This window comes from Schistocerca cancellata, chromosome 8 (genome assembly GCF_023864275.1).
Source record: "Schistocerca cancellata isolate TAMUIC-IGC-003103 chromosome 8, iqSchCanc2.1, whole genome shotgun sequence".
Classification (NCBI taxonomy): Eukaryota; Metazoa; Arthropoda; class Insecta; order Orthoptera; family Acrididae; genus Schistocerca; species Schistocerca cancellata.
Window position 1 is genome coordinate 191,708,477 of NC_064633.1, and position 18,108 is coordinate 191,726,584.

Genomic DNA, 18,108 nt, shown 5'->3' on the forward strand with positions numbered 1-18,108 from the left:
AGCTACGTCTGGAACCGCGCGACCGCTACGGTCGCAGGTTCGAATCCTGCCTCGGGTATGGATGTGTGTGATGTCCTTAGGTTAGTTAGGTTTAAGTAGTTCTAAGTTCTAGGGGACTGATGACCTCAGATGTTAAGTACCATAGTGCTCAGAGCCATTTGAACCTTTTTTTTTTTTTTTGCAAGTGATCTGCGGTACACAACTGCCCTCTACTGTCGGTGCCTACTGTCGCAACTACGAGCTGGGCTCCCAAACCATTGTGAAATCGCTCGCAACTTTATTGAGCGTTTGAGGTACACTGGCAGTATCATGCCAACCCAATTTACAGACTCTCCTCCGCCAACGCGAATATGTGGCCCACTCTCCAAAACCGCAGTGTCGTTCCGCGCCGTGTCCGTATTATGAAGTAATTTCATAAGAACTTTCATTTGAGTTGGTGACAGTCGATGCCACATATTTAACCTGCTTCAGTGTTATTGAGCGTAGCAGCTGCTTTTCCAGCAGCCAAGTATTTTCTTTTATTTCCTGGTTGATATTCAGCCCCTTACTCCTACTGGTCTGCTCAAGTGTGACGAATGTCTCCTCCTCCATTGCTTTCCTAGTTATTGCTACCATAACTTTGTCATCAGCGTAAATTAGTATTAAGTATTATTTTATGAAATTCGTTCCCCTGTACAGTAAGTTAGCGTTTCTCATAACCCTCTCCAAAGCAACATTAAAAAGGAGACGCGCCAGCGCATATCTTGCCTTACACCATCTTCTGTATCTGGAGGATCAGGCATCATTCGCCCCGTTCTTATACTACTCAGTTCCTCATTCATCATCATTCTCGAAAGTCTTAACAGTTTTCCTAGGAATTCCTAGTTCAGTCAAAGGGCGGCGCAGTTGCTCTCTGTATATGCTATTGAATGTTGATTTGTAGTCAATGAAGAGGTGATGCGTCTCAAGGCGATACTCATCTATTTCTTCTAAAATTTGCCTTAGGGTGAAGATCTGCTCTATAGTTTATTTTCCTAAGAGAAATCCACACTGAAATGAACTAGGCTCTCTCTGACCGCCTGGAAGGCAACATTCAAACAGTATATTCGTAAATATCCCAAGTTTAGCAGCGTAAATGAGGAGAAAAGTAGATAAAGGAAACATTTGTAATACAGAGACTTCTTGGTGATGTATTGATCACGTGGCAAAGTCTCAGAAACTGAACAGCGCAGTTCCACTACAATGGGAGGGACTGAAATAAAATTGCAAGTGCGTTTACAATAATAGATTTGTACTGATTATGCAATTACGAGTTCAGTGGTAGGAGCGACAGCGCTGTACGAGTACAACTATTAATTAAAAATATGATGAATTCAATCTTCTTTTTTATACATCAGAAGTCATCTTTCCAAGCCAAATGAAGCTATCGAGAGCATTCCTAAGTAGTGAACCATCGAATGGTGGGTCTGAGCAGTTTTCATGACCACCAGTCATTTAATTCATAAAATATTCAAGGTGGCGAAACCCGCAAAAGTTCCAGTGGCAGTTGGTTTCAAACTCAAGCCAAGGAAGGACACTGACCCCTCCTGTGGTCAGGGAATTGGCGCCACCTCATGATCACCAGCCTTCATGTTGAGCAGACTGAACTAGCCCTCAGCAGAAAGCAGCAGTAAAATCTGCATTACCACGGCCAGTCAAATTGGCTAAAGGAACCTTTCTCTATCGGAGTAAGGAGACAGTGATGTGGCATCCAAGGGAACAAAACCAATGAGAGATGACCTATCTGAGCCTCAGTTCGTTTCAGTTCTTGATACATCACTCCCTGGCTAGCAGTAGTGCAGTAACTGCCGTCGTTTTTCCGATACGTGTATTGGTTTCCACCACCTTGGAAGGAGTCATGCACTCTTAGGTTCAGCTTTCATCAAGAGACTCGCGGAGGAACGCTTATCGCAAATATCACTGTGATTAAGATGCAAAATACTCGATTTGCACCGTAAAAAAGCAGCACTATGGTTACGTCATGTTAGAGCTGTAAGCTTTGTCGCGATGCTCCTGTCTGCATACTTGCATCACGTGTTACACATGGTCAGTTAGGTTCGTTTGTGATTCTAAAGCTCTGTTTTCCAGGTAATACCATTTCTATGGGCAGCACTAGTTATCATTATTTCTCAAGTGTTTCTATGCCTTTTCATTTGCTTTTGGCTTAGCCAATAGCAAGCCTGAGGATCGTCGTGTAATCCAAATCTGTGGACTGGCAAGTTACCACATTTTTTTTTTAATAAGACTGCCTCGTATTTCTACGTGTTATCAAGAATATAACTGGTTGAACTGTACCGTAGCTCTCGGTTTGTTATTAGTCTGTAGTCTCTCCATGATCCCTTCAGTAATCAAGTATTTTAACTCGGCAATCGAATTCCCTGCAGTACGAGAAGATGTCCCATGCCTTCACGGTCCTGGGAGCTGAAGACTATCAGGTGAGATCATTCCAGTCAGATGGTTTGGTAAAGGCTTTTCTCAATCCACAATAGCCCACCATGCACACCTTATTGTGTGCAAGAATATGGATGTTGCCCATCCAATGGAAGACTCTTCCGGTGACGTCACGTGTGATGTGTACTGTGTCCCACAGGTCCATTCCTGCCGTGCCAGGACCTGTTCGACTGGTGGACGCTGCGCTGCGGCGTGTGGGTGGTCTTCCTTCTGGCCATGCTGGGCAACGGTACCGTCGTCTTCGTGCTCGTCTTCTCCAGGAGCAAGATGGACGTGCCGCGCTTCCTCGTCTGTAACCTCGCCGCCGCGGACTTCTTCATGGGCGTCTACCTCGGTGAGTGTCCTTTTTCCCTTTTAATTTCAAATGATGGCTGGACCACTGCACTGGTATCTCTGGTAAACCAAAAACGCTGCACTAAATAATCAGTGCGAAATTTCACTTGTAGTCTTCGCAGAATTCAGATGGGGTGATAAAGGGAAGCGGCGAAAGCTTTAAACTGAAGGAGCTCGAACGGGATCATAACAGAGGTAGTCCAAAATCGATAGAGAGCAAGTGAACCTACAAATACCAGACGTTTACTTTGATCTGTGACAAAATGATCTTGTATCGAACGACGCCTCGCGTGCGCAAACAGATAAAGAACAGAACGTTGACAGTATTCATATTGAAATACGGGTTATGGTGCCTGACTGTTCTTTAGAGTAGCCCGAGGTCTGTTGGAAAGTAACAGTTCGGTTGAGAGTGAGCGAGGCTAATAAATGCGATGACATGAGGACAACTATAATGTTTGTTATGGTGTGTATTTTAGGAATATTGGATTTCAATGAATGTTTTTTCGCCATTTCGATGACATCATGCTTCAAAGCAGAGGAATACTAAGGGTAAGTTAAATATTTCCCTGAATTGTGATGTTTCTGTCAAACTTCGCCTCTGTTAATGGAAAGCACTAGCTCCTTTATGCTGTAATTCTGCCATGAAGTTAGATGCAAATAAAACTAAAATTGAATGAAATTTTCATCACCCCATTTGTTCAATGATCTTAAGCGTTCTGGGGCCATTTAGCAGTCACACAACCTCATCTTTTTTCTTAATGATTACTAGGACAGCATTGTATTCACTAACACTCGTTTCATTAACTTTCCGCATAACCAAATTTATTCCAGCAATTTCGCTACGGCTTCTCTCCTCACTGTAGAAATAGAGTATGGCCAAATGAACATAAAGACAGGATCATTTGGTTTCCCTTTTAAATGGCAGTCGTTAACTAATTTGGTTCATATTGTAGGTCTTCCACAATATATTGCCAATCATATCATTCTATTTATCCAAAATCCCTTTAATCTGAAACTTCGCCCTTAGATTCAGTGCATCTAAAGATTTATCAACATTAATACAGAACATTGCGGTGAGAACATTATATCGACGTAGCATGATGCTACTAAATATTACTAATATTCAATGCCTTACGCAAGTGTCTCAGCATTCAAGAGTATTTTTTACAATCAAGAATTTTACTCTCATTGTACATAACTTGGCACCACAGAAGAACCTACAATACTTCAAAGTTACGTATATTTCATTTACTAAGGGTCTATAGTGTACCTTTTGGCAGATGTCTGATTGTGTTTATTGGTCACCTTCATAACCAATACAACACAAACAATTGTTTCAAGGCATGAGAAAGACCACTTCGTAAGGAAAGAGTAGTTGCTTTCTAAGCATCCGAGAAATATTGTGAGATAGATACACTTACAGTACAGATCTCAGTAACAGCAGTGAACACATTTCCGTGACTTCTACCACGAGGCGTCCTTCATATCCATTTTGTTGGCTTCTCAGGGCTCGAAACATCCACCTAGTGCAAAATATTAAATCATCTTTCACCACTTGTCCAAATGATCTCCTTCGTGAACATCTCCCCTTTTCTTGGTGAATGTTCAGTGATGTGTTTTTCAGAGCAACTTCGGTAGCGTTCTGACCGCCAGACTTCTTTAAAGAGCTACAGTTATACTCTGAGACAGTCTGAACACAGGTTCCTAAATTCTGAAAAGTGAAATATATGTATGATGGGACATCCCGATTGGACCTACATGCTGAAAACATTTTTCAGTCTATTAGGTCTACAATAGTTACCATCATTTTTGTAATTTCTGAACGTCACTAGTCAGCACTACACTGTGCCCGCCCTACACATTTTAACTTTTTGTCAGCAATGTATAGTGTTGTTGAAGCATATCAGGCTGGAACCCACGAGGTTGGCAAGTCAGGTACGAGTCAGTGCTTCTGGATGTGTGCGAGTACATCTTCCACACCACGGCTGCTCACTGGGTGGCTTGCAGCCGGTTGTGAGGGGGAGGAGGAACAGACCAGCAGTAATGTGCAGGGCTGCAGATGTTGTCGTGCTTTGCTGAGTAATGTGTTCGTCAAGAGATTTTTGTGAGCTGTACAATTAACGAAATTGATAAAGTGCTCCTTGGCTGTATTCTGTGACAGTGATGTTAATGTTCAAACTGTGTAAATGTTTGAAAATTTTGTCATGATGTGTGCCTGTTGGACTCACGGATGAAAGTAGAGCGAGCAATGAGCGCAACCGCTGATAGTGGTGATGGGCTTGGTGCATCACAACTGGTGCATCGGCTGGGAAACTTGTTCAGATTAATAAATTGCTCGGAGGACAAGAACATGGATCTGATGTAAAAACAGTAAGTGGTCGAAGTGGACAGCATGCATAAGAACTTCTGATATCAGTATATAATTGATTTCTGACAACAATTGGGATCTGTTATGGCACATCTCAGGGATCTAACAGTGGCGGAAGACTTGGTATCTTGGATTGTCATGTCCAGGAAACTTCTGTAGTCCACACCCAATCTTTAAATAACTACAACTATTATATCCACAAGTTATTCATTTTGTAGTGTTACCATACTATTGTCCTGTTGTGACAAAAATCTTCTTTAGCTCATTAGGCTTTCAACTGGTTTTATGTCTACCCTATTTAATCCTTTTCACCCCTACATGAGTGCTTCAAGCAGCATCCTTTACAATCTTTCCTGAATATTTTAGTCTTTGTCTGTACTTAACTCCTCTCTGGGACATCAGGTTTGTTGTTCCTGAACATCATAGCATACGTACAATATTGTTCCTAGATTGTGTCTTAACGACTACACCTGGTAGAAGTTCACAGTAGTTCTCTATTCATTTCAGGAGGGTACACCAAGAACAAAAATTACACAGAAAAAATTGGAAATTTGTGGTAAGTTCTATGGGACCAAACTGCTGGGGACATCGTTCCCTAAGTTTACACACTACTTAATCTAACTTAAAGTAACTTACGCGAAGGACAACACACACATCCACGCCCGAGGGACCACTCGAACTTCCGATAGGGGGAGCCACACGAACCGTGACAAGGCGCCTTGGACTGCGCGGCTACCCCGTATGGCCTATTACACAAAAACTGCGTTCTGCTCTTCTTGTAGCATGACACATACTCTAACTATCTGGTCCCTCGCTAGCGCCCAACAGTCTAACGGAAACACAATCTACACAGAAGCTTAACTTCAGATCATCGTCTACGTCACTGGCACACTTCTGTAGTCCACACCTGAGCTTTACAAACTACTACTATTACATCACCAAGTGATTCATTTCATAGTGTCACCATACTAATGTTTACATTCTGGTTGCTTGTCCTGCTGTGACGAACATCTTCTTTAAGTCATTAGGCTTTCAACTGGTTTTATGTTTACCGAGTGACAGTAGTTTTTTTGAATATCATTAACGTAAATGCGAGCATCTAGAGGCTCCAATTAATATTTACAAAAAATGTGATTGTGGGCTTAGTTTAGAATGGCACTTCCCCTCCAGCACTCAGCATTTCCCCTACAGCGAATATCCGTGACCCCCACCACTACTGCTCCCCCCACACCTCCCTGGTAAGAGACTGCTGTGCAGCCAGCGCTTGAGTTGGTCAGCTCTCGCCGACGCGAACTGCTTGCTCTGCTCGCTACGTCTCCTTCAATATCCGTTCTTCCAGAAGAGATGTGCTTCCCTTACCACACACGTGACCACCTGGGGCGTGGATGGGTGGTACTGCAACGGCCTCTGGCTCTATTTGGTGAGGCTCCTCGCTCCTGGTACGCCTCCTGCTGATTTTCCAGTAACTTAAGCGTCCAGTGATGTCGTGGCCGCGTGTATGAGCGGAGCTGTTCCTTGCCTGTACTGCGTAATTGTCGTGCGGGTTGCGGATGGTGCCCCTGAGCACCATAGCACGTGCATTCCACTAACCTCCCGTTTCTCTGTCGAGAGTCTTCCATAGACTCCTTTTATTGTCTATACTTTGAAATACCACAGTTGTACTTCATCTGTCCATTTAATTTTTAATACTCTTCTGTACCACCACATATTAAATGCTTTCAGTTCCATATTCTCCAGATTTCTGGTGGTCAATGTTTCATTTTAATAGAATGCTGTGCTCCAAACGTATAATTTCAGGAACTTCTTCCTAATTCCCATCACTATCGATTGGCTGTAAGCTGGTTGCATTCTACCTCTGTCGAGCGCTTTATTCAAGAAGTCGTTCTTTGCTTTCAGCCATCCTTTGTATTCTAGCTTGCTAGGTATGACAATTCCTTCACCTCTTCAATAGCTCTGTTGTTCCCAGTTTCTGGGAAATACTGCAAAATGAAATCCCTGCGCCTCAATTATTCCTGGCACTTGGTAGGTTCTCCAATAAATGGAGGAATCACAGAAAAGTGGCTTCGCGCTGATGGTTTGGTTGACTTGAACTTGGTCCCTCAAATGGCTTGAATGGCTATGCTGTTACAGATGTGGTTGGATGTTTCTACAATAGACGAGTCCCTAGAGCTTTTGCTACAGAGGGTAGATGTATCTGCGCTCCCACCCCAACTGTTCCTTGTGCGTGATGTACCTACAAATGAACCTGTTCTCTTCTTTACCTCCACTCCTGTTGCCTCCTTACAGGTGAATGTGTCAACTGTGGCCGAGTTCCAGTGGTTGACCATTCGATGTGCTGAGAGGTGGCTGTTTTCAGACATATTATACTCAATCCTGACCCTGTAATTTCATATATCCTGCACTCATTCACACTTACTGGCCAAGGTACATGTGTCAAAATTAAAAGAGTTCCGGATGACCTTCCTGTACATGGTCTGACTTCATTTCACAAGAAAAGCTTTTCCCTGCCTGTGATTACACAAAGAATGAACACTGTGAACCACAGAGGATGCACCAAAATAAGGAAACACCAGACACAACAGATTACCATGAATAAAACGCTGTACAAAAAACTTGGGCGTTCAAAATACACTCCTGGAAATTGAAATAAGAACACCGTGAATTCATTTTCCCAGGAAGGGGAAACTTTATTGACACATTCCTGGGGTCAGATACATCACATGATCACACTGACAGAACCACAGGCACATAGACACAGGCAACAGAGCATGCACAATGTCGGCACTAGTACAGTGTATATCCACCTTTCGCAGCAATGCAGGCTGCTATTCTCCCATGGAGACGATCGTAGAGATGCTGGATGTAGTCCTGTGGAACGGCTTGCCATGCCATTTCCACCTGGCGCCTCAGTTGGACCAGCGTTCGTGCTGGACGTGCAGACCGCGTGAGACGACGCTTCATCCAGTCCCAAACATGCTCAATGGGGGACAGATCCGGAGATCTTGCTGGCCAGGATAGTTGACTTACACCTTCTAGAGCACGTTGGGTGGCACGGGATACATGCGGACGTGCATTGTCCTGTTGGAACAGCAAGTTCCCTTGCCGGTCTAGGAATGGTAGAACGATGGGTTCGATGACGGTTTGGATGTACCGTGCACTATTCAGTGTCCCCTCGACGATCACCAGTGGTGTACGGCCAGTGTAGGAGATCGCTCCCCACACGATGATGCCGGGTGTTGGCCCTGTGTGCCTCGGTCGTATGCAGTCCTGATTGGGGCGCTCACCTGCACGGCGCCAAACACGCATACGACCATCATTGGCACCAAGGCAGAAGCGACTCTCATCGCTGAAGACGACACGTCTCCATTCGTCCCTCCGTTCACGCCTGTCGCGACACCACTGGAGGCGGGCTGCACGATGTTGGGGCGTGAGCGGAAGACGGCCTAACGGTGTGCGGGACCGTAGCCCAGCTTCATGGAGACGGTTGCGAATGGTCCTCGCCGATACCCCAGGAGCAACAGTGTCCCTAATTTGCTGGGAAGTGGCGGTGCGGTCCCCTACGGCACTGCGTAGGATCCTACGGTCTTGGCGTGCATCCGTGCGTCGCTGCGGTCCGGTCCCAGGTCGACGGGCACGTGCACCTTCCGCCGAGCACTGGCGACAACATCGATGTACTGTGGAGACCTCACGCCCCACGTGTTGAGCAATTCGGCGGTACGTCCACCCGGCCTCCGGCATGCCCACTATACGTCCTCGCTCAAAGTCCGTCGACTGCACATACGGTTCACGTCCACGCTGTCGCGGCATGCTACCAGTGTTAAAGACTGCGATGGAGCTCCGTATGCCACGACAAACTGGCTGACACTGACGGCGGCGGTGCACAAATGCTGCGCAGCTAGCGCCATTCGACGGCCAACACCGCGGTTCCTGGTGTGTCCGCTGTGCCGTGCGTGTGATCATTGCTTGTACAGCCCTCTCGCAGTGTCCGGAGCAAGTATGGTGGGTCTGACACACCGGTGTCAATGTGTTCTTTTTTCCATTTCCAGGAGTGTAGTTTCCAGTCGTTTCGGTACGGATAAATACTACTCCTGCATGGTTTTCCCTGTTCTCCCTGCAGAAAAGTAGCAAGTTGAGACAATGATGATGGAGGTGGATAGCGATCAAGGAACATTCTCTGACAAGCAGACCTCAAAGAGTCAATAACTTTAAGGTTTGGATACTGTGACTGCTAGCGGAGATGATACAATATTCATCCTTCTAATAACAAAATCAGTCATGGGCAACGCGAGCTGTGTAAACAGGGGCCCAGTCGTCTTGGAACTTAGCATCACCACTGGAGGAAAAACATTGTGACAGTGGATGGACCTGAGCAGCCAGAATGGTCACATAATCCTTGGCAGTAACACGACCTTGCAGAGTACGCATGGGGCCTATGGAATAACTCGATGTAGCTGCCGAGATCATCACCTAACCCCCGCGATATTTCACTCTTTGTATGTAAACATCGCCACAACAGCCGGCCGCGGTGGTCTAGCGGTTCTGGCGCTGCAGTCCGGAACCGCGGGACTGCTATGGTCGCAGGTTCGAATCCTGCCTCGGGCATGGGTGTGTGTGATGTCCTTAGGTTAGTTAGGTTTAAGTAGTTCTAAGTTCTAGGGGACTTATGACCTAAGTTGTTGAGTCCCATAGTCCTCAGAGCCATTTGAACCATTTTTTTGGCCACAACATGGGAACAGTGTGATACAAGACTCATCCGATCAAATTACTTTTTTTCCGTTTCTCTAGTACAGATATTGTGACTTGGGCAACATGTTTTCGTGTTATGGGCATTTGGTTCACTGATTAGTGGTTTTGGAATTCCAGATCACCCTGCAATGCCCCGCTTATGGAGTTCGTGTTGTTTTGGTGCTGACAGGGTTCGCTACTGTGACATTCAATTCTACAGTGACTTTTGCAGCTGTCGTCCTCTTATTTTTGGTCACGATTCCCCTCAATGACCATCTGTCACGATCATTCAACGCACACTTTCGTATGCGTTGTTACTTAGCGGATGATGATTTCCACTTTCATTGTACGTGGTAATAATCATCGATTTGGTGCCTCTCGACACATCGAACACTTTGGCTGCCTTGATTACAGAAGCACTCACTATATGAGCATCAACAGTTTTCCCATGTTCAAAATCACTTAGCTCCAACATGATGCACTCATAACTAACTCGATGACCCTTGAGTAGGTGCTGTTCATGGTCAAATACAACAGCACAACTCGCAGGCTTGGCCAGCATCTGAATTTATGTTGAAGAACGTGTTTATCATTGAGTTTCCACAGCTTTGTCCAACCCCTGTACTGTAAGCTGTTGTGTAAAGCCCGAATCCTTCATAATGCTATAAGAAAAACACAAAACACTGGCTGATTTTGCAGCATAGGCCGTCAGCAGAATAGTACCCAATGAGTATCTTAAATGCAGGGAGAAATGTTTGACTAAATTTTTGTCGCTGTGTTAACAGCTTGTTTCTGCTCTGGAGACCACAGGATCGCTCCATGTTCATGACGTGGCGAGGGAAAGTGTGCCTCTGGGCTGTCACTAGGCGGAGTGCGTGCATAATGACATGGCTGGTGGATGTATAGTCACCAGGGCAAGTGTGGGGAGAGTGGTAGTGGTGGGGGTTGTGGATAGGCGCTGTAGGGGAAATGCCAAGCGTTGGAGGAGAAGTGCCGTTCTAAACTAAGCCCACATTCACATTTTTTGTAAATATTAATTAGAGCTTCTCCATGCCCATGTGGAGGCCAATCCAAAAATGAACTGTTGCTTCTGCTTTGGTTAGCGTTGTTGTAGTCTTCAGTCCGGAGACTGGTTTGATCCAGCTCGCCATGCTACTCTATCCTGTGCAAGCTTCTTCATCTCCCAGTACCTACTACAACCTACATCCTTCTGAATCTGCTTGGTGTATTCATCTCTTGGTCTCCCTCTACGATTTTTATCCTCCACGCTGCCCTCCAATACTAAATTGGTGATCCCTTGATGCCTCAGAACATATCCTACTAACCGATCCCTTCTTTTAGTCAAGTTGTGCCACAAACTTCTCTTCTCCCCAATTCTATTCAATACCTCCTCATTAGTTATGTGATCTACCGATCTAATGGGTTAGTATCTAAAATAAACTCTGCTAAAAATTAACAAAAACAGTGATTTATTTTCGCCCAGCTTATTAACCGTTTGTAACACCCAGAGAAGCGTCATGAGTGACCAAGTTAAAATTTGCTTCTTTTGCCATAACACAGCGATTTTTACACGATGTCACTTCACTAACATGTTGTGCAGATGCAATTGCGAGAGAATTCTGAAACAATGGCTTATTAAGTTTGTTAAGTGAGGATCTGAGGAAAAGTAAGTTCAATAGCTTATGAAAAAGCATATCCTCGATACAAAAATAAAATGTAATATCTTTATTTATGTTGCTCTAAAATGCACAGCATTTCTCGTTTCAACAGCTATCGAGGGCTCTTAAAAACCATGTTATTTCATCAAAAAAGTTTGTAGTTAGTGAAATAACATGGCAGATAATGAAGGTTTACGTAATAACGATATTGCGAAGTACTCTCGTCTCTGCGTGCTATCATTTGTGAAATCTCATTTAGATATCTCAACTCATTTATGAAATATGACGATTGTTGTGGATATTTCCTTCTAACTTTCTTGCTGGTGATCGCAAATGAGTGTGCTACATCAGAAAACTTTCCTCGTGATTGGTGTCAGAGGTCTCTCCCCCCCCCCCCCCCCCCAAGTCTCCAGAAAAATTCAGTATGTTAGCTAAAAGTCATATGCAGCAAGCCTGCCCGGCTAGCCGTGCGATCTAACGCACTGTTTCCCAAGTGGGAAGGAGTGCCGGTCCCCGACACGAATCCGCCTGGCGGATTAATGGCGAGGTCCGGTGTTCCGGCCAATCTATGGATGGTTTTTGAGGCGGTTTTCCATCTGCCTCGGCGAATGCGGTCTGGTTCCCCTTATTCCGCCTGAGTTACACTACATCGGTGATTGTTGCGCAGCCGGCCGATGTGGCCGAGCGGTTCTAGGCGCTTCAGTCTGGAACTGCGCGACCGCTACGGTCGCAGGCTCGAATCCTGCCTCGGGCATGGATGTGTTTGTGATGTCCTTAGGCTAGTTAGGTTTAAATAGTTCTAAGTTCTAGGGGACTGATGACCTCAGATGTTAAGTCCCATAGTGTTCAGAGCCATTTGAACCATTTTTGATTGTTGCGCAAACACTGTGTCCATGTACGCGTACACCATACTTACTCTACCACGCAAACATTGGGGTTACACTCATCCGGAATGAGACGTTCCCACTGGGGGCCGATCCGCACAATAACCGTGGGTTCGGTGTGGGGCGGCGGTGGGGTGAGTGGACTGCTGTAGCCTATTGTGGTGTTGTGAACCACTGAGGGCAGCGCCGGGGACGAAGCCTCTCCATCGTTTCTAGGTCCCCAGTTCAATACGTACACATATATGCAGCAAGATATTATGTAATATGTACCAAACGCAAAGAAAAATTCACTATTTTAGCTAAACGTCATATGCAACAACATATTATGCAATATGCACCAAACGCAAAATCATAGTGACCCTATTTATCATGCAATCTTTTTCAAATTTCGCACAGTGTCTTCCTTAAATGCAAATATCACAATAACTATGACCATTAACGACATGATGGCCATTTCATCATATAGCTGACATATAAACCTATATTGTTGTTGTTGTTGTTATGGTCTTCAGTCCAGTGACTGGTTTGATGCAGCTCTCCATGCAACTTTATCCTGTACAACCTTCTTCATCTCCGAGTAACTACTGCAACGTACATCCTTCTCAGTCTGTTTGCTGTATTCACCTGTTGGTCTCCCTCTACGATTTTTTCTCCCCCCCCCCCAATTAGTAATTTGATCTACCCACTTTATCTTCAGCATTCTTCTGTAGCACCACATTTCAAAATCTTCTCTTCTCTTCTTGTACAGCTGATAACGACGTCCTCCTGAGTAGTCCCCAATCGGAGATCCAAATGAGGGCTATTTTACCTCCGGAACATTTTACCCAGAATGATGCTATCATCGTTTAAGCAACAGTAGAGCTACATGCCCTCGGAAATATTATGGCTTTCAGCCGTTTGAAGTACCAACACAACAAAGCCGTTTTGGTTGCTGTTGCAAGGCCAGATCAGTCCGTGAATCAGGCTGCAACTACTGAAAAGGCTGCTGCTCCTCTTCAGGAAACACACGTTTGCCTGGCCTCTCAACAGATACCTCACCATTGTGGTTGTATGTACGGTACAGCTATCTGTACCTCTGAGGCAAGCATGCCTCCCCACCAACGATAAGGCCCATCTATAAGTAACACAAAAACGAAATTGTTTACCGAATAGTTTCTGTAAAATCTTATTGATTGGCGACTCCATGTTGTCCTGTGCACTACGACCAGATAACAGGTATACTTGAAAAAAGAGACAGCATTGGTCGTATATTTTTTACTATCGCAAAATCGATTTTCTGTCACTGAGTGACCATCTTCAGTGCTATATTGTATAACTTAAATTAGGATGCACTGTTGTCACTAAGCTTACGGCAATCACATAGACTGAGGTCGCTGTTTACATCATTTAAGTTATACAATATAGCACTGAAGATGGTCACTCAGTGACAGAAAATCGATTTTGCGATAGTAAAAAATATACGACCAATGCTGTCTCTTTTTTCAAGTATATTCTGTAAAATCGTTTGAGAAAGACAGCAGAGCGTGCACATCGATTCTGTCGTCGCCGACCGGCAGAAAGCAGGCAATCAATGTCGCCCCCTCACCTTCCGAACAAACACATGAACTCACTCAGTGCTTCAAACAAATGAACTCACCCAGTGCTTCCAATGAGAACTGGTTACTGCACGTCGGCCAGCATATCCTCCACAGACTCTAATCACTGCCTGTATGTGATGCTACCGGTTATGGTAGCACGTACACAGTTTTCCTCTCTGAGTCAATGACTACAGCAAAGCAAGGTCTGATTAACTTCTTATGTCAGTGTACCTAAACTTGTATGTGTGCTAGATTATTAGAACGATGGTAACATCGACAGTTCAGTATACAGGGTGAGTCACCTAACGTTACCGCTGGATATATTTCGTAAACCACCTGAAATACTGACGAATCGAGTCCACAGACCGAACGTGAGGAGAGGGGCTAGTGTAATTGGTGAATACAAACCATAAAAAAATGCACGGAAGTATGTTTTTACCACAAACCTACGTTTTTTTAAATGGAACCCCGTTAGTTTTGTTAGCACATCTGAACATATAAACAAATACGTAATAAGTGCCGTTTGTTGCATTGTAAAATGTTAATTACATCCGGAGATATTGTAACCTAAAGTTGACGCTTGAGTACCACTCCTCCGCTGTTCGATCGTGTGTATCGGAGACCACCGAATTACGTAGGGATCCAAAGGGAACGGTGACGGACCTTAGGTACAGAAGATACTGGAACAGCACATTACGTCCACATGCTAACACCTTTTTATTGGTTTTTTTCACTGACGCACATGTACATTACTATGAGGGGTGAGGTAAACGTACACAAGTGGTTTCCGTTTTCAATTACGAAGTGGAATAGAGTGTGTCCCACTGGAAACGCGTCGACGTATGTGGTATCAGCATGATGGTGCACCTGCACTTTCCGCAATTAACACTAGGCTGACCCTTGACAGGATGATCGACGGGCGTTTCATAGGACGTGGAGGACGCATAAATTGGCCAGCCCGTTCTCCTGATCTTACACCTCTGGACTTCTTTCTGTGGGGTACGTTAAAGGAGAATGTGTACCGTGATGTGCCTACAACCCCAGAGGATATGAAAACGCATTGTGGCAGCCTGCGGCGACATTACACCAGATATACTGCGGCGTGTACGATATTCATTACACCAGAGACTGCAATTGCGTGCAGCAAATGATGGCCACCACATTGAACATCTATTGGCCTGACATGTCGGGACATACTCTATTCCACTCCGTAATTGAAAACGGAAACCACGTGTGCACGTTTACCTCGCCCCTCATGGTAATGCACATGTGCGTCAGTGAAAAAGACCAATAAAAAGGTGTTAGCATGTGGACGTAATGTGCTGTTCCAGTCTCTTCTGTACCTAAGGTCCACCACCGTTCCCTTTGGATCCCTACGTAATTCGGTGCTCTCCGATACACACGATCGAACAGCGGAGGAGTGGTACTCAAGCGTCAACTTTAGGTTACAATATCTCCGGATGTAATTAACATTTTACAATGCAACAAACGGCAGTGATTACGTATTTGTTTATATGTTCAGATGTGCTAACAAAACTAACGGGGTTCCATTTAAAAAATCGTAGGTTTGTGTTAAAAAACATACTTCCGTGCATTTTTGTATGGTTTGTATTAACCTATTACACTAGCCCCTCTCCTCACGTTCGGTCTGTTGAATCGATTCGTCAGTATTTGATGTGGTTTACGAAATATATCCAGCGCTAATGTTAGGTGACTCACCCTGTATATTTAACAACATATTACGATGTAATAATTGTCGTACTCATCGGATCTTGTGGGACTCTCACAGTCAAAAGGCCGCATTTTGACGACGACATGTACTCATGTCAGGTAGTTTAATATGCTGACAGAATGTAAGTAATGTACATTTATCTCCAATTTTTATAATTGAGCTACTTTCCTAATGAAATGTTTGCTTAATTATGTATATACACCCTGTGCTTCACTTTTGTATTTTTGTGTTTAGGTGACGTAGAAGTGTTACTTGAAAATGGCCATAAGGCCGAAATTGCAATAGTAACAATAAATATTTTTAACAGTCAACGGCGACTATGATGTCTGTTAAGAAACCAAGGTCTGTTGGTTAATTTCCTCGGTGTGTCAAAAATGTTCAAAAATGTGTGAATTCCTAAGTGACTAAACTGCTGAGGTCATCGACCCCTAGACGTACACACTACTTAAAGTAACTTATGCTAAGAACAATATACACATCCATGTCTGAGAAAGGACTCGAACCTCCGGCGGGAGGAACCGCGCAATCCGTGACATGGCGCCTCAAACCGCGCGGCCACTCCTCGCGACCTGGGAGTATCGTCATTGGTCCAGAGCTAGTACTGCGCCACAGGGTTCCTGGCGGTGGTGGACGCGTCGACGCTGGGCGAGTTCCGGCGCTTCGCCATCCCGTGGCAGATGTCGGCCGGCTGCCAGCTGGCCGGCTTCCTGGGCGTGCTGTCGGCCGAGCTGAGCGTCTACACGCTGGCCGTCATCACGCTGGAGCGCAACTACGCCATCACGCACGCCATGCACCTCAACAAGCGGCTCTCGCTGCGACACGCCGCCTACATCATGCTCTGCGGCTGGAGTTTCGCGCTCCTGATGGCGCTGCTGCCGCTGCTAGGTAAGCAACAGCATGAGTATTGCTACAGCAGGGAAGTCACATGACATTGCTGTAGTTGGATATTCATATCGTTCATCTTACAGTAAATTGTATACAGAAACTTTGAGTTACGTAGTCTCACAAATGGAACTGAACAGACTGCTTTTGCCTCGGATTATCAAAAATGTTCAAATGTGTGTGAAATCTTATGGGACTCAACTGCTAAGGTCATCAGTCCCTAAGCTTTCACACTACTTAACCTAAATTATCCTAAGGACAAACGCACACGCCCATGCCCTAGGGAGGACTCGAACCACCGCCGGGACCAGCCGCACAGTCCATGACTGCAGCGCCTTACACCGCTCGGCTCGGATTATCAATCGCTATCAGAAGTCAATACCCAAAAAGGGAAGTAGGAGTAATCCACTGATGACAGGCCTATATCACTAACGTCGATTTGCAGTAGGGTTTTGGAACATATACTGTATTCGAACATTATGAAGTACCTCGAAGAAAACGACCTATTGACACATAGCACGGTTTCAGAAAATATCGTTCTTGTGAAACACAACTAGCTCTTTATACTCATGAACTAATAAGTGCTATCGACAGGGGATGTCCAATTGATTCCATATTTTTAGATTTCCAGAAAGCTTCTACCGAGCGAGGTGGCGCAGTGGTTAGACACTGGACTCGCATTCGGGAGGACGACGGTTCAATCCCGCGTTCGGCCATCCTGATTTAGGTTTTCCGTGATTTCCCTAAATCGCTCCAGGCAAATGCCGGGATGGTTCCTTTGAAAGGGCACGGCCGCCTTCCTTCCCTAATCCGATTAGACCGATGACCTTTCTGTCTGGTCTCCTTCCCCAAAACCAACCAACCAGAAGGCTTTAGACACCGTTCCTCACAAGCGTCTTCTTACCAAACTGCGTCCCTACGGAGTATCGCCTCAGTTGTACGACTGGATTCGTGATTTCCTATCAGAAAGGTCACAGTTCGTAATAATAGACGGAAAGTCATCGAGTAAAACAGAAGTAATATCCTGCGTTCCCCAAGGAAGTGTTATAGGCCCCCTATTGTTCCTGATCTATATTAACGACATTGGAGACAATCTGAGTAGCCGTCTTAGATTGTTTGCAGATGATGCTGTCATTTACCATGTTGTAAAGTCATCAGATGATCAAAACGACTTGCAAAATGATTTAGATAAGATATCTATATGGTGCGAAAAGTGGCAATTGACCCTGAATAAGGAAAAGTGTGAAGTTATTCACATGAGTACTAAAAGAAATCAGCTGAATTTCGATTACGAGAAAAGTCACACAAATATGAAGGCTGTAAATTCAGCTGAATACTTAGGGATTACAGTTACAAATAATCTAAATTGGAACGACAACATAGATAAAATTGTGGGTCGAGCAAACCAAAGACTGCGGTTCATTGGCAGAACACTTAGAAGGTGCAACAGGTCTACTAAAGAGACTCCTTAAACCACGCT

At 44.9% G+C, this 18,108-nt stretch overlaps 1 protein-coding gene across 1 annotated transcript in view; it reads left to right on the plus strand.

Moving 5' to 3' along the window:
* Positions 1-18,108, plus strand: part of LOC126095461 (leucine-rich repeat-containing G-protein coupled receptor 5-like) — a 1,115,085-nt gene that overhangs the window by 1,039,099 nt on the left and 57,878 nt on the right. The window contains exons 16-17 of the mRNA XM_049910253.1: positions 2,609-2,803; positions 16,359-16,631. Coding sequence (XP_049766210.1) covers positions 2,609-2,803; positions 16,359-16,631 — 468 coding nt within the window. The remainder of the gene's footprint in view (positions 1-2,608; positions 2,804-16,358; positions 16,632-18,108) is intronic.